Here is a 28,000-nt window from a genome sequence, read left to right as displayed (position 1 = left end):
CAAGAACTAGAAGTTCCGGACTGTGAGGGAGGATCTTTTGCTTTTGCTGAGGTATAGGAGCACAACCTGATCTGTGGTTTGTCCACACCTTGACTGGCCCTTGACTCTGACCTCTGTTTCCTGAAGGCCCAGAACTGCAGATTCAGAAATGGAGAAAATAGAGCATCCCTAGAACCAACAGCAGAAAGACAGACAGGAAAACAAGCTTCTCGCTACCTACTGAAGAGTCACTCAGAAGCAGGACGGAAAAGTGCYTCTATTTAAGAGGGGGGCCAAGTTAGGGAATATAACTCTCTTCAGTACATCCATAAAGAAAACCAAAGAAATCCACAGGTTAATACAAATACTTTGACTCCAGAGGTGATAACAGATACATCTTAGCCATTACAGACATGTTGAATGCTCATGCTGAAAGTTAGAGCACGATAACRAACCTAAAAGGAATTAGTTTAACTTCTGTGACTGCAAGAAATTGCCACTATTGAGTTTTTACCACTTTCTGTTGGCTGGATAAGAAGTATTGCAGTTTCTGAGTTGGTTGCCTGTCCTTCCCAATGATCATCTAATCCTAGCCAAGGAAGTATTTTGAGGAGCCTCAGCATCTCAGTGCAGCCATATCTCCCTGGTTTATTGCGAAATTAGGTGATATACTAAGATGACTGAGGTTACAACAGAATACCTAGATATCATGACTTTGATGGCTGTCCCTACAAGATACTGGAGCTCCATCCATGAAATATGAGTTTATAGGAATCCATAGCACTGTTAACCCACCTAGCTTTGATCATACACCATGACAATGCACATACTAGGTCAGCTGAAATGTATCTGGGGACTCTAATTCTCTTGCAAGCAAAGATTTCTCTGGAGTGTTCCATTTCCCTCTATTGTCTCTCCAATCCTGTTGCAAGAGAAATAAATCAGCTCTCAGAGGCACACATCATTTGTTGGGCTGCCTCTCCATTCATTCAGATCATAAAGGAATAATAATAATAAAAAAAAAGTGAGAGCAAAGCTGTTCTGTATACTCTCRACTTCCAGCAGGAAAACATCTCTTGCTCTAACACTAATCATGTGAAAATTTACTGAATTCCAATCTCTAACTCCAGTGCAGCAGCAACTTTGTAAGACCTCATAAAGACAGATCATACTAGAAAACAGACAAGTTTCTCAACCTTCTCAYAGAAGAAGAATAGAAGGTTGGAAGGGACCTCTGGAGATCATCTAGTCCAACCCTCAGCATAGCCCGTGCAGGGACTGAACTCGCAACCTTGGCATTAGCAGCACCATGYTCTAACCAACCTAACCCCTGCTGACCACATTTCAGCTGCACCTGCTTTTCCCTCTAACTGTACTCTTTAACACTACAACAAAACAACCCACTTTAAAGGATTATCAATAATTCAGAAAAACAAAGAAACCAAAAGAAAGAAAAACCCTGCATTACCTCATTAACCCTCATATACAGTTATATCTGCCAATGGAAGTAAGTCTTTGAAGCAGAAGAGGTTGTATGTGTGTATTTCATGATGGGAGGGCAGGGGAGAATATTTAGCAGGGCACAGAGAGACTGCTCCTGATTTGCACCCATGGTGCTGATAAAAACACAGGGTCATCTACCCTGCAGGCTGTTATAAACTATAGAGCAACTTAATTCACTTACCAAAAGAAACTCAGAGCTGTGGGAGCAATGAGCTCTGACCAAGTTAATTTTCCAAATCTAATGAAGATAGCTAGCATACAAACCAGCAGATTTTGCCACACTATACAGCATAAAGAAAATAAGAAAATAGAGAAGCATATGCCAAAATGTCAAACAGACAGCTTTTCTGAACAGTTTGCATACAATCTGTAATGCTTTCCAGCCTAGCAAAATGGGAAGAGTTAACTCAGTGGGAAGGACCAACACAAAAGGATATGTATACAGGGTAAAGTAGAAGAGAGCAGGCKTATCAGATGCTACCCACATACAGTGTGCAATCACATTATCCTCCATAGGACTGCACTGTCAAAGCGTAATGTGCCCCTCCAAATGCTCCTGAGTAAACTGAAGTCCGTGCCTACCAAAGCTGATCACAGAATCACAGAATGACTGAGGTTGGAAGGGACCTCTGGAGATCATCTAGTCCAGCAGYCTGCTCAAGCAGGGTCACCTAGAACATGTTACACAGGATCGTGTCCAGGCRAGTTTTGARTATTTCTAGAGAAGGAGACTCCACAACCTCTTTGGGAAACCAGTGCTCTGATCCTTTGCTCCCTACACACTTGCAGGCCTACTACATCCAGAAATAGGCTGCAGTGACTCACAACACTGCAGCAGTGAATAAAAGTCCTAATACAGAATCTTGCTTAGAGAGAAAGCAGAGATGTGAACTCTAAAGCATCCAGGAAGTTATTACCTGTTTGAAATGCTTTAGGAAACTTACAACTTTGTAATATGAATTTTATTTAGCAGTGAGAGCAGCTGAGGCAGGAGAGGGGAAGTAGAATAAGCTCAACATAACATCCCTAACTCCAGACTGCAGAGGCTGCTAACTATAAAGCAGTGGGAGTTATTCCAGGAAGAACGAACATTGATGAACGAGAAGCTGCTAGCAGCTGCAGTAACAGGACAGCCAAAATTGAGTCTAGCTTCCAACTCCTAATACACAAACTATGTATTTAGTCAGGATGGCCACAGGATTTAAAGCTGGAAGTTTCTATGACCCCAAAACACTCTGCAAGTATATACATGTTATTTGGTTTTGTTGTTGGGAAAAAAAGATGGATGTGAGCAAAGCTAAAGAATTGATAGGACTGACTCTGTCAGATGGGGCCCATGACAGCTATTCATAGAATCATAAGGTTGGAAGGGATCTCCRGAGATCATYTAGTCCAACCCTCAGCATAGCCCATATGGGGATCAAACCCACGACCCCAGCATTAGCAGCACCATGCTCTAACCAACCGAGCTAAACCTCTGACTCAGAARAAGCCCAATGTGAGAGGTGGAAAATGATAAGAGTTTAATAACCTAAGGTATAATTCATAATTGTTCTTGCTTTGCTTCCACTTCTTGCTCTCCTTTTGTTCTTCTCTGTGGCTGCCTATCCCAAGGTTTAAAAGCTGTAACCGTGGAACACAGCTTGAATGCAAGAGGATTACCTCTAATGAAATTGCAAAAGGATCACGTATTTGTTTTCTCATACTCCCTTCCATATAGCAAAAAGAATCAAGAAGCTAGCCCAAAAATAATCTAAACAAAAGGGTACTACAAAGTCCAAACTCATTATGGAGAATTTATAATTTCTTTACAGTTAAAACTTAAGTTTTAACTTCCTATTACAGGCCCAGTTTTAACCTCTCCTCTAACTAAGTATACAAAATTTCTCTGAACACAACTTCGCTGAAGTTTGGGGGATAAATCATTTAGAAAGCTTTAAAAAATCATTTAGAAGGTTTAAAAACTGTTTCCCTCTGCCCCTCATTGACTTTTCAAAGAGCCTGCTCTTATACTAACTCTCTCAGTCTTTAATTAGGCTAGAATTTCCATAGGAGCATAAAGAGAATTTGGTATCCAACTTCAATTGAAATGCAATAGGAGTTGGGCATTAACTTCCCTATACAGTTTGAAAACGTCAATCTTTATTAAAATATGGCTCAGCTTCAGAACACCCTGGAGATGTGCTGAGCTTTACTTGTCTGCTTCAAACTACGCAGCTAAAGCATGAAAGGGAACCTTGGGGGCAATTTTCTGAAGGACTTTTTAGGGTTGTTACATGGGGAATAATTGGCAACTTAAAATGAAGGCACACAGCTGGTGTGTTACACTATWGGGACGACTGCTGTAAGCTGCCCCTTTAACCTAAAATTCCACAGGGCATTAATATTTTTGCTGATCATGTAACAAGCTATAGTGCACACATTTTGGCAATTAAAATTCATTTCTGAATTGGCAGGGACCAAAAATAGTTTCTTAGATCAGGGAAATCCAGGCTGGGATCCCCTTTGGTCTGTTTTAGGTTAGGCCTTGTGTGATACAAATATGTCTGACTTAGAAAATTAGTCATAGACTAAAATGTACCAAAGCCAAGTCTACACTGAAAAAAAAGGCTGCTCCTATTATGCAGGACTTATACATGAATAACTTCAGCTATATGCGTTTTCAAAAGGATACCAAACACTGTTTAATAAACCAATTTCCTACAAGCGCTCCTTTAATTGCTTAGAAAACATACAGTAACAAGATGTGCCTTGGAGTTATTACATAAACTTAAGAATGAATTTTACCAGAGATTTTCTGTTTCAAAAGTCTAAATGAAGTCTACTTGGCTATTTTGCTGTAATATAAACCAGGGCCATGAGGAAGGGAAGTTCTCATCTCATTTACATTATTGTAAAGCAAGAGTAACTCAATTAAAGTCAATAGCTTTGAACTTGCTTAAACAAGACAAGACCTATAAGGGATTACAAGGTTGTTTTAAGAATGCCAATTAAAAAAAAAAAAAAAAAGTCTTATCAGGTTTTACTTACATTGCCTGCAGCAACCCAAGTTGCACAGCCTCACTATGCTGCTACTAGATTGTTTTGTGTGTGCCAAGTGTGAAGTTTAGCACAGCTCTATGAAGTATTTTAAATACAGATCTCTTCATTTATCCCGATGTCTTCCCCTCACCAAGTAAAAGCAATAAGGATATCAACTGCAAAACCATAGATARCTTTGCAGCATAAACAGGTAATGTCTTCAAGATGAAGACACTCAGCAAATCCAGGAGGTTTTCAACTCTGTACATTTGGATTCAGACTGAAGGCCACAGGGTCATCTAATCTGATTTCCTGTATATCATACTCACAGAACATGAACCRAATTACTGTTAAGAAAATAACTTAGGTTTGTCTACAGTGAGTCATTTTGAAAGGTATCAGGGCTAAGATGAAAGTGTWGCAGACAGGGAATCTACCACCCCCTCATTACTTTGTTCTACCTTAGAATCACCCTTGCTTTAAAGGAATTTTGATCACAAGTTTGTTTCTATACAGCTAGTCATGTTCTTCTCTACTACAGGTTCTTTAGCTAGCTGTTTTTGGACTTCCTGAGATACTCAGTTACAAGAAATCATCTTTCAAMCTCTGTTTCAATACTCTAAGGAAGACTGAGCTCTAGGACTGTTGCTGTTGGGGCTTTTTCAGACCTTGAATCTTCAGCAAGGCTCTTCTTTATGTTTTGTCACATTTTTTTAACATCGATACCAAAGGTGCATATTGTATGCTAGGATTCATCCCTGCTGCCAAGGAGAGATGGAAATCTACCCCTACCCCTTCCTTACCTAATATTCCTACTTGCTGCTACTCTGATTACAAATGTCCAAATTTTTCCCCCAGTCCCACACTACAAGCTCATATCCTTTTCAGAAGCCATTCATTTTTGGGTACCGTCTCAATTSTGTCCCAGTGTCCCAGTTATAGAAGCAAGGCCCTACATTCCATTTAACTACTTGCTGCATCTTAAAATACACAGGGCAATATATGGGGCAAATTGACATGGGGGATACAGCTTGCTGTTCGCCTGGCCTTCCCTCTGCAACAGGCCTAAGCTTTTCTGGTAATACATTACAGCTTACTTTAGATCATTGGCTGCATTTGTTCAAACACTAAAAAGACCCAGTTGTGAAGGTCACAAACCTGAGAATTTCAACTTGAAAGATGAAATGCTGAGCACTGTAAAGGAACAGAAAGATGGAGGCTAGAGAGGAGACTAGTGCATGTTTAAATGCAGTGCCAGGTTCTGCTGTCGTTATGACAAAAAGAAGAGCCTGTAGTAAGTGAAGCTTGCCTTACAAATATGATTGCCTCAGCTGACATTAAGAAAAACCAGACAGCCAGATCTCTAGCTTTTCTTTTCAACACGACATTTGTAGCACACCTGGGCCAGGGAGGAACAGGATGAGCACTCATAAATCTAGTACTTTGTTTGTTGTTAAGGCTGGACATGAGTTGATTACCCTATAGGGAAAATACCCTTCCTCTTGGAACAGAACTTTCATCTCAAGTGCTCAAGAGAAGTTGGACCACTGAGAGTATTTTCAGGCGTTCTTAAAGAGCAGACTCAAGATTTTTCTCCCCTTGAGAAACTTGGAGAGCAGAACTCATTGTATGGAGACAGTTTCCCAACTCTGCAAACTCAGGGATACGAAATGAAAGCTGTACTGATTAAATTTTTATTTAAGTACTCAGGATTTCTTGAAATGCTTTCACTGCAAAATAAATGGCCCCATGATGGCATGCTGTGATGGAAAAGCTTGACGTATGCTTTTTGGGRTATGTGTCTAGCCTAACTGATACACATGGAAGTTTATACCAGAGCAGTTTCCTGAATTTAATCATGGCTGTGGGTAGGCAGAATATTTCAGTGGTAGTAGCCTTTTGCCTTACAAAGATGGCCTGCTAAAAGGTTTCTTTTTTCCCTTGCACACTGGGCTGCTGACACTGGAGCTGGAAATAAATCAACATGACGACTGTGTGAAGAACTGGGCAGTGAAAAATTCTGCCAAAAAGTGCTCTATCGAAAGCTGAGAAATACACCAAGCTTGGGGAACATTAGGAAGCAAGCCTGCTGAGTTTACAGAAGTGTAGTGGGGGCATACATCTTTGGTCTCTACAATATTGGTTTATACTAAGCTTTATTTTAAGAGTGATGATTACATTGGCTGGGTTTCAGTCTCTGTGCCAAGGATGCCAAATAAATATCAAATATTCTCCAGGGCTTCCAGCTACCCCTACCCACTGCATTTGAACCATGTGAATTGCACAGAATTGACATTGGAATGCTTATGGCTGGGAGAGAACGATGTATTTCCCATCCTCRGGGCATTTTTCATCCTGTTTATATGAATACAGACATGCTAGGCATATACTGCCAATTTGATGGGTTACAGAATATTCAGCTTGCAGGCATTCAGCCACTGGCCTGATTTGTAATATCTAACGCAAAGTTAAAAACATACAGGCTCACATGCAATCCATACTGAAAACAAGAGGCATAAAGGTGCCATCTAGGAAGTTTTTGTTCTGAGTAAAGACAATATTGCTTCCTTCTGCATTTTGAAAGAGGAAAGCATAGCATCAACATTACTCTCTAGGTGCTAACCCTACATCCTAAGCTAGTACYATCCCTTTTACAGCCAGAGGAAACTAGAACCATAGATGTTCTAAGCCAATAGAGCACTTTCTAAATCCGTCACAGTCCATTTTCAACGTCCTGTTCAGCCTGGCATGCTACAGCATTGCAGCTGCCACACTAAGGGGATTTTCTGTTACCAAGCAGAAGGGGGAGACAAGACCTCAGCTTTTCTCCAGTCACAGAAAAGCATACTCCTGGGCACCTCTTGTGGCCTGACCTGCTGCTCTTTTCCAAGGAGGATGAACAGGCAGCTGGTCAGAGAGGAGGGTCATGAAAAACAGCTTCTCTCCTCATCCATAGATGGGCTTCAGCCCTATAGAAAAACCACAGTCCTGTAGCACTGCCAAGAATTCTGTTCACATTCTTCACTCCCTGTGGTAGCCACTAGGCCACACGGGTCTGCTTCAACCCATTTGCATTTTATTAGGTCTTTTCATGCAACAGAGGACAAAAGAACAAGCTACTTCCTCCCACTGAGCTCTCATTTCACACTTCAAATGGGCTATAGTAACCTTTATGGCGGAACAGCTGCCAGGGAGGAGATGCAGGAAAAGGCAGGCAGGGTTATGATGACAGAACAGAGTTTGAAGATGTGGCATTAGCTCCTCTCACAGTAATCCAGCTGAACTAGAATCAGCTCAGAGCAATAGACATCCCTCCCAGCCCCCCTCACAGTCACCCAGATGTCTGCAGCCACCTTATTCACACTAAGCCCCAGTGCTTTCCAGACTCACCTCCCACCCCCAGCAGGTGCTGCTGAGTTAATAGCCTGTACCATGTCCGTAGTGAGTGCATCAAGTAAGCTGGTAATAAACTCAACTTTCTTCCCTTCCGGGCAGCCTGCAGAAAGAAAAGAGCATGTTTAATGTGAGAATGTACAGGATGGGGCTCCAATCCCAGTTCAGCAAGAATCAGTCAGAACCTCCTTCGTGTGTAATATGGCAGCCATCAGCACAATCCCTAAAGAAAGGCAGAGGAATCCCTCAGTGGGATTCTCTGTTTGACAATTTGTCCGGCAGCTTTTATTCATGCACACACAGGGTCACCAACAGTATCTGACAGGAAGACTGTGTGGTTAGCTTTACAGCCTCTCCCAGTTCCCTACCAGCATAACCATGAGGATGTGCTGGAAGCACCTGGAAGACAGAATTCCCATGATGGCACTTGTAGAGAAGTTTACAAAACAACTCACTACCTCATGAGTCATCGTTCTCTGAAAATACAGTTGTTCYGAGGTCCTAACTGACAGCTTAAAAGCTTCCTAAAGCATGAGACAAAGCAAGCACTGTTCCCTGTACTATCTTTGGGCACAGAGAATATTGCCTGTCAGGAACTTCTACAATAATTCAGTTCTTTGCACAATCACTGTGCATAAGAAATAAGTCAGATGAAGCCATCATATGGCAAAAACATCCAGTCACTGCTGGTTTAGGCAGAAATTGGATGAAGTGTTCCGAACATGAGTTTGGTAAACATTTCTGTTACTTAGTGCTAAGGTCACCCAGTTCCCCACCATCATAACCGCAGACTTACAGAGCTTCCTTTCCTTAACGGTGTCAGCTTCTCATGACAGGGCTGAGAGGAAAATCTATACCTCCTCACYTTTATGAGGCAACCTATGAAGTTTRTGAAGTTTCCTTGCTTTTTCCTACTCTCCTTACATGAAAAGAGGAAAGAGTAATAATCATGCTCCATTTACTACCASATTAATACTGCAACAATCACTTTTAGCCTACCAAGAAACATACTTATCCCCATCACCTTCAGAACTAGCCTCACTTGGCACAAAGGCTTTTTTGGTCACCGCTTTTATGGTTCCCCATCTCATTGTCTTTTCTGATGCGACAAAGAAGCCATCAACACATCCCTTACCTTCTCTGTTTCCCAAAATTACCATTCACTACCAATTAGTCACCTGATTAAGAAAACGGATATCAGGAGAACAGTGTCTCCCTAGTAAAAAGTAGCAATATCAATATGTTCTGTCTTTCCTAGCAAKCAGACAAGCACATGCACCCCACAACAGAGCACCTTACTGTAATCCCTTGACAGCTGAAAGGAGCTTGTAATTGCTCTGACAAAACTCTCTCCTTTGCAGTATTACAGACTCTGCTCCCTGCAATATCTAACCAACAGTCCCTAGTCTGTCTCCATATTATGTGTATTATATACACACACACCCCTTAGCACTCGTTTGGCACACGGTCCAGAAAATGTCAGCATTGTAATGGGTAAGCTGCCAGGGCAGACAGAGTAGACCACTCACTTAAAGAAGCTTTTTGTTGCAGTAATGAGAAGGTTGAAAAACCGTTTGCTAGAAGTCATCTCCCTGGGGCCTCAGCATCTCACCGTCTGCAGGAATTAGCAACTTGCCATTTGCTATGTGCAAGTAACACTTTCCTTCCTTCTTTCTTTCTTCAGGCTCTTGTGGAAACAGCCAGGATACAGTTTGTGAAGAGGGTATGTGTAGGTGTGCAGAAATTTGTACTTATGTCTCTCCCACCTTGGCCTCTCCAGAGTCTCTTTGTGCAAGACAAGGAACATGTTGCCTGCAGCACTTAAGGTCTGAAGAATGGGGAAATCTCCAGAAAAAGAATAAGGTAAGAGGTCCCTCTCACATAGTTGAGTGCAAATGRAAGGATCAGACTCAAGGAGATTTTCTTAAAAATTCAGTTCTGGTAACAAAGAGGAGCAGAAAAAGTAAACGGAAACATCCTCTCTCACCCATCCTTGCAGTTCTGGCTCATCAGTGAATCTTCACATCCAAGTGCAGCTAATCAAGCAAACCTCAAATCTCCATCAAGAGCCCAAGGAGCACAACATCTCTCAGGGAGACAAACTACGACCAGTAACTCTCCTCCTCCATATCCTAGTCCCTCAACAGACCAGTATATTCTGTGGCAGGACYATCCAGCAAGGCAACATGGTCGAGCACAGAGCTGAGAGTCTACCTAGATATGGAAAAGGGGCTTGAGCTGAGAGGAGCTCTCCTGAAGCCTGATGCTGGGACCAGAYCACTTAATTACAGAGTATCATAAGACCTCTTCTGCCTCATGTAGTTTCTGTACCTTTGTCCAGCTGCAGCTGCAGTGCAGAAGGTAAGGGAGAACAAAGTAGAGACCATTCTGTCTCCTTGAGAGATCAAAAAGAGGGTTTCAAAGAAAGAGCTCCAGAGCAAAGGATTTTTAAAAGAGGAGTTCCAGAGAGGCAAGGGAGAGCGCATGGAGAGGCAATAAAGCAAGGGGAGAAGGGACTGGGGAAGAAAGGAAGGTTATTCTATTCTAGCATGATTTCCTAAGGAAATGAACTTTAATGCAATTATCTAGTTGGTCTGCTGGTTTCCTCCTCTATCCCCTACAAAGGGGGGAACTTGAACCAATTGCCCAATTTCACTCATATGTGAAAGGAAGGTAGATAAGAAATTCCTACAAGTCTTGTGAAAATGAGCAGCTGGATAGAAGAGAGCTCTACTGAGGGCAGAGTTGCTAACCAGAGAGCTAATGGGCCCACGGTCAGGAGGTGGCAGGGAAAAATTAAGAGACATAGCAGGCAAATCAGGAACAAATCTGATTTACTTTGTTAACCTCCTCGGGGACAATTCATTTTATACTAACTCTAGAAAGGGCTATGGTGGGGAATGGTTCTTTCTGCAGTGCTCCCACTCTCTGCTACCACTCCCTCATGGTAGAGACGGACCCTCTGAAGCTTCTGTTTTCAAGCTGTCAGACTTCCACCCAGGAAAGAATGGCTGATCCCTCACTGAGGGTCCCTCACTTTACTCCTTAGAAAGGCAGAGGGAAAGAGAAAAAAGAGCAAAAGCAGGTAAGAGGGCATTCTTAAGAGCTGTGCAGACACCTATGCCCAGTACCTGCTTCTAGCAGAAATAAGGCATGCAAACAGTAAATTCTAGCTAGTTGCTTGGTTAAAAAAAGAGAAATCAGAACAGGAAAAGGCAGAATAGGAAACAAGCAGCAATGGGAGAGAGATTGGGTCCCAGGCAGGAAATGAGGGATCCAGCTAAGTGAGCTGCCAGCATTAGTTAAGGGACTTTAGCGCACTGATACTGCTGCCCTGCCTGGGCCCCACTGTGGCAGGGCACTGGCTGGTTCACTGACAATTGGCAGCTGTGTCCTCACTCACTGCTCAGGAGGCATCAAGCTGCTGAAAATTAAAGCATTGCTAAATGGAAAAGATCATGTCTCAGCCAGGCTTTGGAGAAGTTTTTTCAATGCTGAGCCCATACTTTCCCCAGGGGACCTCCRGGCATCCTTTCTTTTCCTTTTTTTTTTCCCTTGAAAATTCTTATCTTATTTCAGACACACTTTCAAAGAAGAGCACACAAGCAATAAACCAGCTCCCAGGGCACTCCCAGGTTTTTACAGTAAACTACTGAAACTAGAGGAGATCCACAATAACATAGAATAAAATCCATAGTAAAATATAGACAACTGAAAGAAATTCTCCATCTCATGAACAATATTCTTGGCCTCTTAAGAGTCCCAAGGTGAGACAAAGGGAGAAGGCAGAGACAGGCTGTCATTCCTCTCTGACCTGGAAGTTCTCTGTCCTTGAATGGATCATCAATCTCTGTGCTCTTCGATCTGGCATCGCTTTCACATACCGGRGTCTCATAGCTGAAAAAGGAGAACAACAGATGCTGAACTATGTGATATACCTTTAGTTTCATCAGATGGTTGCAGAGGGTTTATCTCATCTGCTCATGGTGGGGGAAGCAAATGATCAGAAACCTGCAAAATACTCTTCTCGAGCGTCAGGCTGCTTAAAAACAGCTAGCAGCACCAGGAGCAAGTGGAGAGAGGAGTGAGAGAATACTCTGAAGTCCAGTACCAGCTACCAGCTGAAGCCCATAAACAGTACAAGGTCCTCATCCAGCTCCCAGAGGCACASATAGAGCTTTTTTACAAAACTGCCCATGTTCTGCAGAATTACCATGTCCAGCAGAGTTTAGATCCCAGCTCCTGCTAGCCTACCTTTATTATGTGCCAGACTCAAAACTTGTTTCCAAACGACAAGAGAGAAAAGATTCCCCAGGTAGTTTTAAAATATTGATGCACTTAAAGATCAGATCTATCTTTGCCTTAAAATCTATCCACACACCACCAAGACCCACTCTGGAAGCATTCTAGACTGGTACTGTTCAGAATCCAAGTGGCTGAAGCATGGAAATATGAAGCAGAGGACAATGCAACAAAGCCTCTTCCCTTTTACATGACTCACGCCCCTGGACTCGACTCTAAACAAATGGCTGGTTCCTGCTACCACCCAAGCAAGCCAGAAGATAGGGCTGCTTTGCTGGAAAACTTAACAGAGAAAAAAAACAAAAGTGGTAGCTACTCTGTACCAGCTCCCACAGACGATATTCAATATGATACATTATATAAAGCATTGCTAGCTCTAGGGAAGGTAGTACAGTGAAGGCTGACTGCTCTGGAACTAGGAACTCATCTGGTATAGCAATTTTATTTTCTTCGTATCTCATTTTCTCCTGGCAGGCACCTCTCCAGATTATCAGTTGGATTCAAGGTCTACAGCTCTTACCGAGTAGAAGTACCAGGCAAGGGACGTCCCGTGTCCACCAGGACGCACCAGCAGTATCCAGTTGACTGGTGGCATTGTACTGGTTTGTACAGCCCTCCCGGAGCACACTCAGGGATGACGATACCCTCTCGAGGGTTCTGCCTCGCCTCCTCCAGGGCGCTCTGTCTTTCCTGGTCGCATGAGTGAACTTTCTCTGGAACATGGTAGGGAGGTTGGAGCATGGTAGAGAAAAAAAGGCAAATCAAGATCACCTTTCCCTGCTCAGCAGACTGTGGGATTAACCTCATCCCAGCAGGCCTGTGAGGCCTTTAYGTCTGTTTCCTTCACAGTAAACAGCAGTATGCCTGTATTTCAATCCTTCCCTGGGGACTGAGAGAGACTTCTGGGTTGAGAGCTTCCTCCTACAATCAGTTGTGACACTACAAAATTACAGATTACAGACATTGGCTGCTATGTGCCTAGCAAGCCAGAACCAGCAAGAAAATGGCCATGTGTTCCCATAAACCTGAATAACTCAGGTTTGGGAAAGAAATATCGACTAACAATATTTCACTACTATTTCAGCCCTGGGATAAGCATTTCCCAGATGATGTTTTCACATAATCAGAGCTTCTCATTTGTGATTTGTGTTTTCCAGTTAAATGAAGGAGGCAAACACTCTTCCCTGTTCCCACYATCCCTTTTTCCCAAATGCTTTGGCTGAAACATTTTCCCCTCAGTACTGTCCTTTCAGCATGAGCCTGAGGGAGCAGCTGTCCCTAACAYTACCTTTTCCAGTGCATAGAGCACCCGCACACATCTCCACAGGGAACAGAATAAGATGCTGTTCTCCCTGCCTCTACTATGATCTCTAGCGCACTCCACCCCAGGCCCTCTTGGGAAACAGATGTTATCCAAGCATTGCTTCCTTAAGCACTCACCCTTGCGAACCAAATGTAGGACCCTATCTCTCAGGAGCTTATTATGAAGTAAAGGTTATTTCCCAAAGACATTGTGAACTGGAGAACAGCATACACAGATGACATGCACCAAAGAAWGGAAGCCCACAAAGTGCCTTCTGGAGTCCACCTGGCACCTTCTGCCCTAAAACCTTTTCTTCTGTCATCAGCCACAGAAAAGTAACATGTAGAGAAGCACCAGACTGCAGCCTCTTAAATGGACCAAGCACTAGAGGGGGAGGAATTGGAAAGTCTCCACAGGACATTAATATTCAACAGCCAGAAATCCTCAGTTAAAAGTCTTCAAGTATTCTGCCCTTTGGGGTGCAGGAAGATGACTGCAGCTTCAAAAGCCACCAAAGATATTAGGTAGAAAAGTGTGTGCATGTGGGAGTGAAAGCAGTCAAAAATGATCACAGGATTTAAGACAAGACTAAGTTTAGGGTAAAAAAAAAGACAATAACTCCTAACTTTAGCCTTAAGAGTGATGAAAATCAGAAGGGCTCTCATTCCCCACCTTTCTTATGTCTTGCAGTTTACTTTCTTTTTCTCAAGCCACAGCATCTGAAATTCTTTTCCACAGCCAAGAATCACCTCAAGTTTTCAGTACATAAAACGCTTCAATACTGTGGCACATAGTGATGCAACAGGTTCATCCAGAACCAGCAGAYGTTTCCATAGCCAGTCAGCAGACATGGTGTTATATAAGCATCCTGCCCAGGGGGACAGACACAGCACCAGCATTCTCCCACTGCTTCCATGTATTTTGTCTACCTGTCTGTATCCAATCASCTATTGATAAATTTGGGGATAGAGAGTAAATCTTTTTTTTTCTGTACTTGGGGAATGCAAGGAGTCTTGTTTCATAACTAGTATTCTTCAGGCTGGTGCTAGCAGATCTAACASAAATAACTCCAACTGTTCTGCACAGCATCACCTGAGTACAGCGTGCTTTCGGTACCACAGACACTGCTGCCGATTTCCAGTTGAACTGTAGGAGCTAAAGAAAAGAGTTTCAAAGACWCACAGAGGTCTCCCCTCCTCAGTAGTTAGACTTTTCTTGAGGCTGGGAATCTGAAAGGTACCTGAACTTTGCCACACACAAATCCACACCAGTTCTAAGTGTCAGCAAGTCTGACTCAAGCAGAGAGAAACTTGATCAGGAAGGAGCAGGAGAGAATAAAATCAACAAAAMCTGAAAGGACGCTCAAGCCTCAGCTGATATTTAAGCTGACTTCACTTTGCTGACAGGTTTCTCATCTTTATTTAAAGGCCCTATGACTGTATGTGGACAGAGAAGTCATTCAGCAAGAGGYTCGCAAGCTTCTTTATAAATCAATTACATCACGAGGTGCCAGCTTGCTCAAGGGCTCTGCCTGACAGCAATTTACACCTTGGTCATCAGGTGAGCAGGACCATTTATGCAGCTTGATAAAGCAAAAAGATAGCCAGAATTCCCTGCCTACCAGCATTTTATGTAATAAGCAAAAGGAAAAAAAAAGAAAAGAACTTCTACTGATGAGAACTCCATTCCACGCATTTTTGTGTCTAAATCCCTAAAGCTTCCCRAGTGCACAAATTCAAACCACAGTTTCTCAAATCCTTTGAGTCTTGCAAAACTAGCACTAAAAATGTTCCTGGAAAAAAAAATATCAAAGTTTTCTTTTGGGTTAGGACAACAAAAAATGCCACTTCTTATTGAAAACAAAGCAACTTACAAMAAGAAAGAACAACTTTTTAAATGAATATCTTATTTTACATATATACACAGTAAGGTATGAAAGTTACATAGAGAACAAATGTACAACTTAAACCATGCTTGTACTGTGCCATAAAAATGGCAAGAATTTCTCTGCATATATTAACAGAAATGTGTGGGAATGGAATAGTTAAAGAATTTGCTACCAAAACACAGAGTTAATTGATAGTCACTCCTATTTGAAGGGTATTTAAAGGCTGAATGCCAAAAATTTTGCAGTTTTTGTTCARTTGACAGCAAATAGATGCAAAACCAGTCATTGCCACCAGTATTGAGTGGCCCTTCATCAGGAATCATAGCAATGCAGCTGAAAGAGCAGGGAGAGTAGATGTTTTTCTCATCTTTAGCATGTATTTAGAAGCAGTCACTACAGAAGTCCCATCTATGCCATCACATCCTGAAGAACATATGAACAGCCAGCCATATCAGAGCAAACAAAAGGCCCAGCTCCTCTCTGCTTCATTTCTAACAGTGAGAAGACCAGAGGAACAGGACAAATGTATATATTGTTTCTCCCATGTATTCATCCAATCTCAACCATTTGAGGATCATAAACTTGCAGAGACAGGCACAGACTTCTATTTAGTAAGTATCAATGGATTCCCTTTCCACTAATTTACCGCATCTCTTCTCACAAACTTTTATTGCCTATGACATCCCACAGTTAGTTCTGCAGCTTGTCTAMACGTTGTGTGTGGAACACAGCACATCCTTTGGTTTTATCTAAACTTAGCTTTAGTTAGTTTAGTTTGCTGAACCTAGTTTTTCTGAAGGAAGAGACAGTAGGCAATCATTTTGCAGTCATTCCTTCTCTGCCTCTCATTCCTTTATACATTCCTATTCATATCTCATCTGCATGCTGAAGAGTCCCAGCAGATCCAGTTGTTCCTTCTCTGAATTTGTTCCAGATCTATTATATCTTCCTTGAGCTAGAGAGGCTCAGAATAACAAACACATTGGCATTAAATGGTGGCTCTGATAACAGCCTTGCAGAACGTTCCTTCAGTGACATCCCTCTGCTAAGTGGACAGAGTATTAACGAGCCTCTGGAGAGGCTCTTTCCTCCAGCCTATCACTAGCAGCACTTAATTTCCTTGAAAATAAATAAGAATATTAACAGATAGGATATATTCTAATAGTCGGCAAAATCAGCTGGGAAATCTGTACCATCAGCTTCCCCAGCGAGGGATCTGGCAAACATTGCCACTCTGAAAGAYAGTCTCACTGGACCATCAGATGCTGACCCAATCTCAGTTCACTGAAGTCAATCTGTTCGTTAGATTGCTTACTGGAAATTTTTCTGTTGGTGCCAAGCCCAGCTTTATAGAAGCTAGTGAAAGTGATTAGCCAAACTAGCAGGTTCAATGCCAGCTATGAAATTAAACTGTCTTCTTTACAGCATATCTTCTTTATTGTATGTGTGAGGTACCTAAAAGCCTATTCCCTCTTCGAATTTATGGGGGATTACAGGCACAGAAAGACAGAGAGAAAAGGCTTTCTTCCTTTTCCTATGTTAAACATTTAGAGAGAAAGAAGRATGTTTAAGACGGCAAGTTAAGGCAGACAAACAGCCTTCCCAGTTGCAGCAATAATATTGTAGGTTTTTTTTTTAGGCACTGTCACATTCTGCTATCTTCTGCCATCTCTCCAATGACTTATGACAGCCATCAGCAAAAAGCTGAGCAACATTGCCAGCSCTCTGCTGCTGGGGAGTGAAATCTTTGGGAGAGAGGAAATCTAGATTACAACAAATCCAATGACAGTGAGAAAAGATAGAGAATGTATGCACAAAGGACAGAATCAACGGCAAAAATATCCCTCTTACTTAACTGTTCAGCTYTAAAATGCTAACTTATTTTTCACCCTTGACTGTTTCTAATACTCCTTAAAAYATTTTTAAAAGTGGTGTCTCTGAAGCCATGAACTACTGCAGTAAAATAGGACTAGGACATCTACAATTGTGCTTTACTTATGAAACAACTTTCCCCTAGTCTGAGCCTTCTGCGAAATACATCGTCACATTCATAAAAAGGTCTCTCATTCCCAGTCCTGTGAGTACGCACATTCAAACATACATTTAGTGCCTTAACACTAGAACTAAAAATGACAGATGAGGTAAGGGACTCATCTGTCTAATAAACTAGATGATTATTAAAGAGATGAGGTGTTTGTTTACCTTAGGAAATTGAGAAGAGAGAATGTCTAACTGCTTCTAACCAAAGGCTTCTGCTTAATAGCTCTCATGCTCAGCTTACAGGGCAAGGAACAGCCAAAGCTCTGCTTTGGACACTAGGCAAACTCCCCTTACTTCTCTCCTGTCACATAACAACTTGCTTTGTTATTAGAGCCAAAGGATGAAATATCAATCATTGTGGCTGCAAGGATGTTGTGGATGACTAGGGTGGGACAGAAGGTGGTCCAACACAGCAGGTCATTTTAAAATATTGGTCTTTTGCACCCATTTTTTTTTTTCTTGTTAAAAAAAAAAAGAGAGAGAGAGAAAGAGAGAGAGAGACTGACTATGACACCACCTAAAACAATCACCTTGGAGAGACCCTATGTCCTTGGAAGACAGAAGTAGTTCTTCCAAATCAGGCAAAATAGACAGTATAACCTCTCTCGATTCTTCTTCCTGCTCCCCAGTGAACTGATGTGAACAGCCTAACCCCAGAGCTACAGTTCCAGAGCAGGGCAGATTGCTTCTCCTTCCCTCCCTCCCTTCTTTTCACCAGAAACTTTTCCCATAGAGTTCCCACAAAAAGCTTCAGTTTTAATGAACAAGCATTCTTCAAARGGGGAGGAAAAGGTCTTTTACTCCAAGATTCTTGACCAGCATCCATTGTTAGTGCTGCAACAGGGACCTGACTTCAAAACACCATTTCAAAAACAAAACAACAACAACAAAAATCAAATACATGCTTCTCAAATTTTTTTGTTCAACTCCCAGCTCTCTGCTGCATGAGGAATGAGTGCAGTATAGAACAGAAGACAGTGGCAGGGGTAAATAATGCCAAGTTCCTATTGACATCCTGTTCCAACCAGAAAAGAGGACTAAGTGTCTTTGTGCCTCAGTTTTCCTTTTACTGAGAGAAAATGTTTGCCTGTCTCCCAGGGAAGTTTAATTCAATGGAGTTGATTTCTTCTTTTTTATGTGGCTTCTCTTTATACTGCTTTGGCAGAGAGTAGGAACCTTGAACTTGTTACTTTTGCATACCACATACATCAGCTTAGAGGTACTTTTATGTTGCATAAAGTAGTTGTAATGTGAACGGGACTCACCCCCACCCTGGAAGAACAGGTGCCTCAATTTAGGTATGGGGCTTACAAAAGCTGCAGGGAGAAGGAAAAAGTCTCATTCCAAAGAGAAAGCTCAGTACAGGCTATAGCAGCAGCCCTAACCTGCATCCCTTCCACTTCAAAGGGGAAAGAGAATTTGAAAAGCCTAGGGTATGCACATTCACAAGGGCTGGCAGGACTACCAAAGCAAGGCAGTGAGTAGGCACTAGCTGCCTGTCCCCAGAGCAAGGATGTGGGTGGAAGAAGAGAAACAACCCCTTCTGTGTTTACTAGGAGCACAATAACAGCTGAGCAAATATGGCTTATGAGGATAGCATAAATCTGTCCACACSTCCGTTAGTCATCAGTGCTGCTACCTGCTCCACCCTGTTCTGTCTGGGACTGTGGTCCTTGCAGAGTATTCTGGCTAATGAAAGGTAAAGAGAAAAAACAAACCTTACAGGTGCTCCCGCACTGTACCACTTGAGCAGTCCTTGCTTTACCTTAGTACTTACTCAATTTCATTCCTCAAGGATAGACTACAGAGGAAACAGAGGTTACTACATGTTCCAGTGCTGAACAAGTACAATGCAAAGTTTTAACAGGTGGCTTATAATTTTAAAACTGCTTTGTTCCAAGCGGCTCATTAAACTTAAATTATCCATGAACACATCCCTCCCCTGCCTTTTTCCTTCTGCTTGAAGTTAAAAGGCTGCACTGTAATCCCTATAGTGTAAGATGATTAGAAGCCAATACCTGGCCTCTAGCCTGAAATAGGGAGGAATGGCTGAAGGAGTGAAGTACAGTCCCAGAGATCACAGCAGACTTCCTGAAGGTAGAGGCTACCTTTTGATGCATGATCCACGGGCTCATTATGCAGAATCTATGCAGAATCTAATTAGGTGCTGCCCAATTAGAAAAGGGGTCTGTTCCTCACAATTTCCAAATTACACAGGAATAAATGTCCTCTCCTGCACATCTTGAAACCTGCTAGTTGGAAGCTAGATATCCCTGCCACTCTATACTGTCTTCCAGATAGGGCTGTGGCTCTTTCTACCATCCCATCTCTTTAGTAGTCAGTCACGCAATCCTTGGTCTTGCAGCCCTCCTACAGCTCTAGCTGGACTAGCTGAAGGATACCAGAAAGGAGGAGGTATTATTTATATGGTTTCAGTACATCATTCTGGCAAAAGACAGAGCAAATATTTGCTTGATCATATACAATGCATTAGACAGAGCTCTGATTCAATTCTAGTTCCTTGGAGCACAATGACACGTGTCATTCTTATAACAAACCTAGAGAAACGTGGACTACATACAATTTCTATGAGATGCCTACACCATAGGTTAGGAAAAACGGGGTCCCAGAGGCTAGGTCTCAATAGTTGTCTGTGAAATAGTTCTTCACTAGTGATGGGGGATCATTAGATGAGTCTTGTATCAAATTCTACTAAATGATCTATTTTGCTGGTGGAACACAGCATGCAATTTACACTGAAATCCGGGAAAGGTTTTAAAGTCACATGGATAAACATTTTGAAATCAGTATGATCACAATTTGCAAATTTAAGTACGAAGTATAACGACCAGCAAAGAGAAAGCCAGTGCATAGAGAGAAAGTTACTGGTGAGACAGCAATACTTGGAAAAAAAATGGTCAGGTGTTAAATAGATCACAAAAAAAGTCTACAAATTCTTGTTGTTGCAAACAAAGACAGGTAACAAAAAAAAMCAAACAAACATCAAACAAAAAAAGAAGGTAAATCAAGTTACGGGATGTACTGGCAAGAGCATCACACATCAGAAACTGGCACTAGCTTCTGATGAGCCTTTAAATCAGCCCTGTGTCCAGCTCTAGACACTGCACCATAAAGGAGAGATGGACCATTTGGAAAGAGTGCAGAAGAGCACAAGGGAAACATGCATAGGTCTAGAAAATTTGATCTATGAGAAAAGGCTGAAAGAAATCCATTTGTTTAGTCTAGGGATGACATTCGGTCTTCTGAGACGTAAGAGCTGTTACATGAAAAAAACGGTCATAGATCACACTTGTTCTTCCCCAAGGGTAGTTCAAGCAGCAGTCAGCTTACTTGGAGAAAGGAGATTTAGGTTTGATACACAAAGCCCTGGTGATTAACTGTTCACTAATTAGAAGAGGCAGTGGAATCTCTGTCACAACATTAGGAACAGGTTACACATCAGAGTCGCTACTAGCTGGATATGAATCTGACTTAAAGTGAAGAGGAAGAAACTATGAGACTTCTTCAGGTCTTTTCGAGTCTCCTCACACAGACTGATGAGCTGCAGCAGATCCTAGGTGACYGAGGCAACCTTTCTGTAAATATAGCTTAAAATCATCAAGAAATTCGATCTAGTTTAAGTTTTCAGATCAGGGTATTTGATCTTCCTAATGACTCTGGTTTCCATGTAATGCATGACAGCTGTAGCTGAGCAGTACCTTCACAATGACAACAGTTTCCRCATTCTAAACAGAGAAAATTTTGGTCCAAAATGCAACCTTGTTCAGCTGTTTATACCAGGACAGTTCCTCAGCAGTAGAAATACCTTCAATCTTGGACATTGTCCTTGTCATTTTGAGATGAAGCTGTGCAGAGTCTGTTCTTTTTCTGCTCCAGCTCCTCTTTTTCCATTMCACATATTTTGAGCACTGTTAGCTTGTGACATACCTAGCTTTGAGATAAGCCACCTGTCTTTGAACCCATTCATTCATTTTCCCTATACATCTTTCAGACTGCACTCTTTCCACACTAAGGAATGCAATTCAATAAAAKGAGAAACTATAGGTGTTTCCATTGGAGCCTTAGCATTATTGGGAAACTATTTTTCACTCCCACACCTGTTTTTAATAGTACTTGGAACACCTGTTGTAGCAATTGTTGGAGAATCTGCCTGCCTCTGCTGGATGGAAAATAGGAGCGTACAATTTTTACAGTATTTAAGGGTATAATTAGAAGGTCACAGAATTAATGGTCATAGAATCAGTAAGGTTGGAAGGGACCTCTGGAGATCATCTAGTCCAACCTCCCCGCATTACAAGCGACCAGATAGCAAACTTTTGAAAACTGACATAGGTAGGTAAGAAATATATTTCAAACTGGTCTAGCCAACTACAGTAACATCCCTTTTTTATGCTACTGCTGGTGAGTAATAGAAGGGGTCAGAATCAAGTTGGTAATGTGATTAAGTCTTTTCATTTAATGACAGATCAGCCTTTTCCTGTAGTGTTTAGCACTTTACGAGGAGGCAGAGGGAACTGCCTCTGACAGGACTGCTAACACTAACTCCTTGTCACTTAGCTTGAGCCAAGGTCTCTCTGAGCAAACTGTTCAGGCCTGGGAAGTTCCATGACCTGATGTACGAGATTCAGGCACCGACCACACGACAGAAAAACTGCTCCCTCTGCATCAGTGTCATGAGATGGAGATTGCCCTCTTCCACAAGAGGTCAAAAGGCAAGCGAAGGATTACAGGGTGGCACTATAGCTGAGGTTAGTGTCCTTCTGAGTAGGTTTTCTCTGAATTGCAGCCTTATATAGGCAACAGTCCCTCCAGTTCTGGGATACCATGCATCAGCTGTAGCAGAGGGGTAGATCTAGATAGAAGCTGCAACTTTGTGCTATCAGTGCCAGAGATGATCATATGAACCAGTTCAGTGTGCCTAAGGTGAGGTGTGAGACAGATGACCCCAAAAGGACCTCCCCGCATTTTAACTGGTGAAAATGGAGAGATGCCATCCTGCTCACCCACTGTGACCAGCCACTCATTCAACACATCTCCCTTCCTCATGTGCTCCAGGAGACTGAGGGCTGCCTTGCTTTTTAAAAATATATTCCTCTCTCTGCCTGGTTCTGAAGGTTCACTGACAAACCTTGATTTGTGACTGTCCAGAGGCAACCCTTGGGACATTCTGCCAAGAGATTTTTCTAGCTACTTCCAAGACACTACAATAGCCTGAAAAACAAGCAATTAAGCCACCTCTCAACTGTACCACAAAACATCTGCATGTATTTGCTGTTCCCCATATACCACTTCCTCATCTTTGTGGTCTGACAAAATACCAAAAAAAAAAGGACCACAAAAAGAAAAGGAACATGAGGATGGTAGTTTTTACTCATTGGTCCCGAAACAGAAATATACATAGGAATCTTACAACACAAATCTTAGGTCTGTTGTCTTAAGACTGTTTGAAAGCAGCAGACATTTACCTCAGAAGTCCCATGCTGCTCCTCCACAAGCCCTACTGATATTCCTGTAGGGTCTTGCACATTTCCCTTCATCTACTCAATCCATCTCCAAGGCCCACAAAAGTATAGACTCTCTCCCTCACCCTAAGCCTAGTGCAAGGAGGAGGAAGTTTTCATGGGAAGGGTAGGGTTTTCCAGTAGTTCTCAAATGTAGTTCTGCTCCTTCATAGCCTTGTGCTCTGCCGGGCAACATCTATGGTCTGCTTGAACAAAACCAATGGGCAGCAGATGCTCTTGTAAATACCCTGGTTTGTTTACCACTCAACCTATTCTTTTTATTCAGTGGTTTCCTCACAAATCACATTCTCAGTTCTGCAATCCCAAACCCCACTGGGGGCTTCTGGTTTCAGGACAGGCATCCAGACCCACCCTTTTTCAGGGAGAATCTAGGAGCACAGGTCTGGTCATTATGTTTAAACAGCTTCTCCTTATTTGTGGCACCTTAGAAATGCTATAAKCTTTCTCTTAAAGTTGACAGAAATATTCTGAGAGAGGTAGAAAGGCGAGTCAAAATACGACATGTTGTCTATTTGCTGGCATCAGCATTTGCTCAGATGGATGTTTGAAGCACAGATCCACACAGAAACCTGTGCTGAATGCTGCTGGTACATACAGTGAGGAACACTTCACTGATAAGGAATTACTTCAGCAAATCAATGTAACCCTTTCAGTATGAACTAGTCTGTACTAAAAGCAAAACAAACTGCACAAATGTAGCCTCTCCTCTTCTCTTTTGTCCCTATAGGCTCAAGAAAGGTCTGGTTCTGGATCCTGTTTTCTTTCCCTTTCCTCTCCAGATCCTYAGTGGTTTTGGTTTTAACCTTAAATGTAAGGAGGTTTCTTCTAACATGGCCTATACGCTGTATCCTAATATTTTTGATGCCCATTGCCCCCCCCTCTCACTACCCCCCGTCCACTCTCCTTAACTGGCAACTGCTGAGTACCAGTTATGACTCCATGTCTGGAGTAATTTGTTTTCTTTCTTTGGGGGATGAGGGGGGAGTGACTGAATTCTTTGGGAATGATTTATCACGCAGCACTCAAGGAGAGCTTCATTTATTTGCCTAGCTGCAGATGGTTTAGCACCTATGGTTGCATACTGATATTATACGATGTTATTTTTCTCACTTGTATACTTTGCACCTTTTCATAGAGCAGATTAACTAGTCCCCAGTGGCATGGTATTTATGACTTTCTTTTGCCGGCTGTCTGGGAAGGGTCCTGGTCCTAGACTCTTCTATTATCCCTGCTTCTGCTCTCCCCCTGCATACTCCCTTCTTGACCACACCTGTCACACTGAAACTGTGGGAGAATCACACTTGGGTATGATATATCACATCATCTCAGAATTTCCAAGAGGGAGGAAGAGACAGAGTCCTCCCAAGCACCAGTCAAGAGACAAAGAAGTGAATGAACCACAGATGGAGCAGGAAGAAAGGGAGAGACAGAAAGAAAGGGTGAAGAAGTTTCACCACACATCTGGCTTCCAAGAGAGCAGAAATTCAGCAGGGAAGAGCAAAGAGATTTGCAATGAAAATAAAATGGCCTTTGTGAGTTTTCATATCATATTCAGCAGGAGTTTCACCTGAGATTGCTTCATTTGTTACCAACTCAGAACCAAAATTAAAATGAATTCAAACTCAAAACCAATAATCCTTCACAAAGAGGAGTGGTGGGAATACTACAAAAGTCTAAAAGCTAAATAGCTCTGATCGGTGGGAAAATGAAGTGACAGTTTTTACCCCAATACTTCTGATATGTCAAAGAACCATTACATTGAGAGGCACTGACTCAAGATGCAGGACAACAGCGAAGGAAGATACATGACTAGAGGACAGCAGAAAAGGCAAAAGCTTTCTGACCCATTGGTTCCCTTCCCTTTCTGTGAGTTCTTGTATTTGACATCATCATTCACACTTSTCTTTTTCCTCTGCTGCCATAGGGAGGTTCAAAAGCCGCTGCTCTCAGGTGTTCTGCCCAGAGAGAGGGAAGTGCTGAAATGTTCAGCAAAGAGGACTGCTGTCAGCATTAGCCTGTCATCCCCATACATCAAAACTCTTCACTTCCAATGTCACTATAATATCTTATTCAAGTGTCACTAAATCACATTTATGTCTGGCTACCTCCTCTTCTCAACATGCTTTCCTGCTGATGTGAAATTGACTTTGCCTCCACCAATTTCATCCAGTTGGTGGCCTGATTTGCACTAAAGCCACAGATTTTGGGGAAGAACCTACAGCCCATAAGAATTATTTGGATGGTAAAATTAACACAGYTGGCACAGGGAGACAACAATAAAATTTGGAACTAATGCAGTCAGTCTAGTAGCAACAGAAAGCATGAGAAAAGTAGCAGGAGATGCAGGAACTCATGGTCTCATATATGTTTAAACAGTGATTTGGGCAGTGGTGTGTCCTGTGAGTAGGACAGGACGCCTAAAGAATGAGGCTGAGAAGACAAGAAGGAATAAAGAGAGGCGAGAAATGGCACCCACTGAAAATGTACTTCGCTTTCTGAGACTCATCTGAGTCCAACACAGGTTCCCTGCTCTCTGCAGTCTTCCAAGTTTCCAGGGCAGAAGGGAATTTGTTCAAACTCCAAATAACACTACTTTCAACATAAATGGGATAATAAATTGCCTCCCCATCCTAGAAAACAGTATAAAAGTCCAAGCTCCTTGGAATTAATCATTACTGACAAAAAACACCCTATCCTCCCAAAAAAGATGTGCCCTCTCCCACCTCTTCAAAAACAACCAATCTTCCTAATAACCAAAACAAACTCTTGTCTAACCTTGACTATTTTTGATGTATCCCACCAATACTGCCATTTTCCTCTTTAAGGACAAATCATCGGGGTCTGTTCTGTTATATATTGGCTGTCATCACCTGACAACCTTACTCAGGAGGTACCGCAGTGATTCTCAAAGTAGATGGCTGAAAAGTGGACTTCTTGATGATGTCAGGGGCCCTACAAAAACTCTCTATGGCTAAGGCAATACATACATACATATTCCTATTAGGAGTAATCACTGTCTCCAATCTTTAAGGCATGCATGCAGCAAAATGGCATGACTTCCTAGATGGGTACTAAACATATAAAGCTATTTTGGACTGTCATGCTGGTTTTCTTGCACTTTTTTTCTTTTCTTTTCTTTTTTTTTTTTTTAATAAATATGAAAAAAAAATCCTTTATATCCATAAGGAAAACAGGAAAATAGACAAACCAGAGAATCCAGGTTCTGGCAATATCCTTGACATAATCACATCCCGTCTCACTGTGGGGTCCTTTGGATACTAACTGCAATGTCATGCTGCACCTCATTGTACTCAGATTCCCTTAGGGACAGATTGGGAGCGCTTCCACTCTCTTAAAGAAATATACACATACGTGCTGTTTTCAAGCTGCTTCTCCCTTTGAGAAGCCTTGAAGTTTTGGCCCCACGTGAACTAAATTACATAAAYGTGAACACCACCATTCCTGTTTTCAGAGCTCATTTACAGCTCYGTGCAATAGAGGCTTCAGAGAACAGAAAGTTCTGTCACTGGAAAGCTGTCACATGAGATGCATATATGGTGTTTGGGTATCAGAGCTGAACAGAATAGCCCACATAGAGCTGGTCCCCATTCACCGTGCAGGAATTTGAAATAAACAGCTACTTAAAAAAAAAAAAATAGGCACACACAAGCCTCTCTTCAGCTGCTAACCTTAATATATTACTCATTCTTTCTTTTAAATAACGTCATGTTCAAAACCCCAGTGACTGTAGAATATTCACTTGAGGCTGCTACTGCTGGTTTCTCTAGAGCTGTTTATTTTTCCATGCATGAGCTCATTACATCACTCTGTGGTTTTCTTAAAGCTTGTCAGGGAAAGCTGGATACAAGCTGGAATCTCTTACTAAACAAAATCAAATCACTTAGTAGCACAAATGGATCTGGAGATAGCCCAAATCCGGAAATGAGGAACAACCTCAGATTCCTCAGTGCAGATAGGCAGCCCCAAACAGGCAGCTGTTAAATTTATTTTCTTGGAAACAGGATGTGTTATCAAGTGTTTCCCTACAGTAAGAACTGTAAAAGAATAGTGACTTGGACTGTTCCAGGCTGGAATGTGTTGCAGGGGGAAGAGGAGAAGAGAATTCCCAACCAYGCCAATTAGAGACTGGCCACTGCAAAGGTCACTTCTGTATGTCCTCCTGCTTTGGTAGTGTTAAAAAGTGACACATTTCAGAGGGCAGCACTAAACAACAGGCTTAGTTTGGTGTGTGTTTAGGTAAGGTCAAAATCAATTCAAAACAAACTAACATAATCCAACATTTTTGTCATCTAGCCACAGCAAACAAAATATTTTGTTTTGACCTAGGTCTTTCACTTGTCAACATTTCTTGTTGTGACTTCTGGGCTCTTGTAAGATTCACAAAAAAGCGAACAACTTAGTTTGTAAGTGTAGAAAAATACCTACTCTTTTGCTACTCAACAGTCTAGATGTTGCAGCATATTTACATGTTTGATTCCTGCCTCTGCCTGAGAGGATTTGAACCTGCATTTTACCCCATCGGTAAAGTGATCTAATCATCATTCTGCAAGGTGGACTAGCATAACAACACTAGCAGCTCCTCCTAGCAATGTTATTTTACTTRGCATATAAAGAATCATTGACAAAATGGCTGGGGGCATATGGATTCGCAGCCAATTCAGCTCTAATCACCAGGATAGAGTCGTTCTGATTTTCCTGATCCCTAGCTTAATTAACATTTACACAGGCCAAGCAACATGTAAATGCTCCACAAGAGAGGACTGTTTCAGGATAACCTCTTTACTGCGTGTCAATGCTAACTGGAATATGGGATGCAGATTTCAAATGCACGTGAGACATAGGCTGCATAAACAACGGGATATTTTCATCAGGAGGACACAGGGATATCACCAGCTCTGCAGTGCTCACCTATCTGCAGGCCGGTTCACTCCGATGGGATAYAGAAAATTTTTGACTGAGATCACTTTCAGCTTTGGTCTCCCAGTTAGAGAGTAGGGGTCCTATTCA

General features: G+C 42.1%; 1 protein-coding gene across 4 annotated transcripts in view; it reads right to left on the bottom strand.

Moving 5' to 3' along the window:
• SMOC1 (SPARC related modular calcium binding 1) overlaps window positions 1–28,000 on the bottom strand; it is a 134,321-nt gene that overhangs the window by 14,733 nt on the left and 91,588 nt on the right. For all 4 annotated transcript variants that reach the window (XM_085323380.1, XM_085323377.1, XM_085323378.1 and 1 more), the window contains 3 exons: window positions 12,719–12,911; window positions 11,711–11,793; window positions 7,894–7,999 (listed from right to left, as the gene is read on the bottom strand). In XM_085323380.1, coding sequence (XP_085179506.1) covers window positions 7,894–7,999; window positions 11,711–11,793; window positions 12,719–12,911 — 382 coding nt within the window. The remainder of the gene's footprint in view (window positions 1–7,893; window positions 8,000–11,710; window positions 11,794–12,718; window positions 12,912–28,000) is intronic.

This window comes from Rhea americana, unplaced genomic scaffold (genome assembly GCF_003343005.1).
Source record: "Rhea americana isolate MKP2758 unplaced genomic scaffold, rheAme1 scaffold_84, whole genome shotgun sequence".
NCBI classification, from domain to species: domain Eukaryota; kingdom Metazoa; phylum Chordata; class Aves; order Rheiformes; family Rheidae; genus Rhea; species Rhea americana.
Note: the sequence above shows the minus strand (reverse complement) of the source record. Positions and strands in the feature narration are given on the sequence as shown.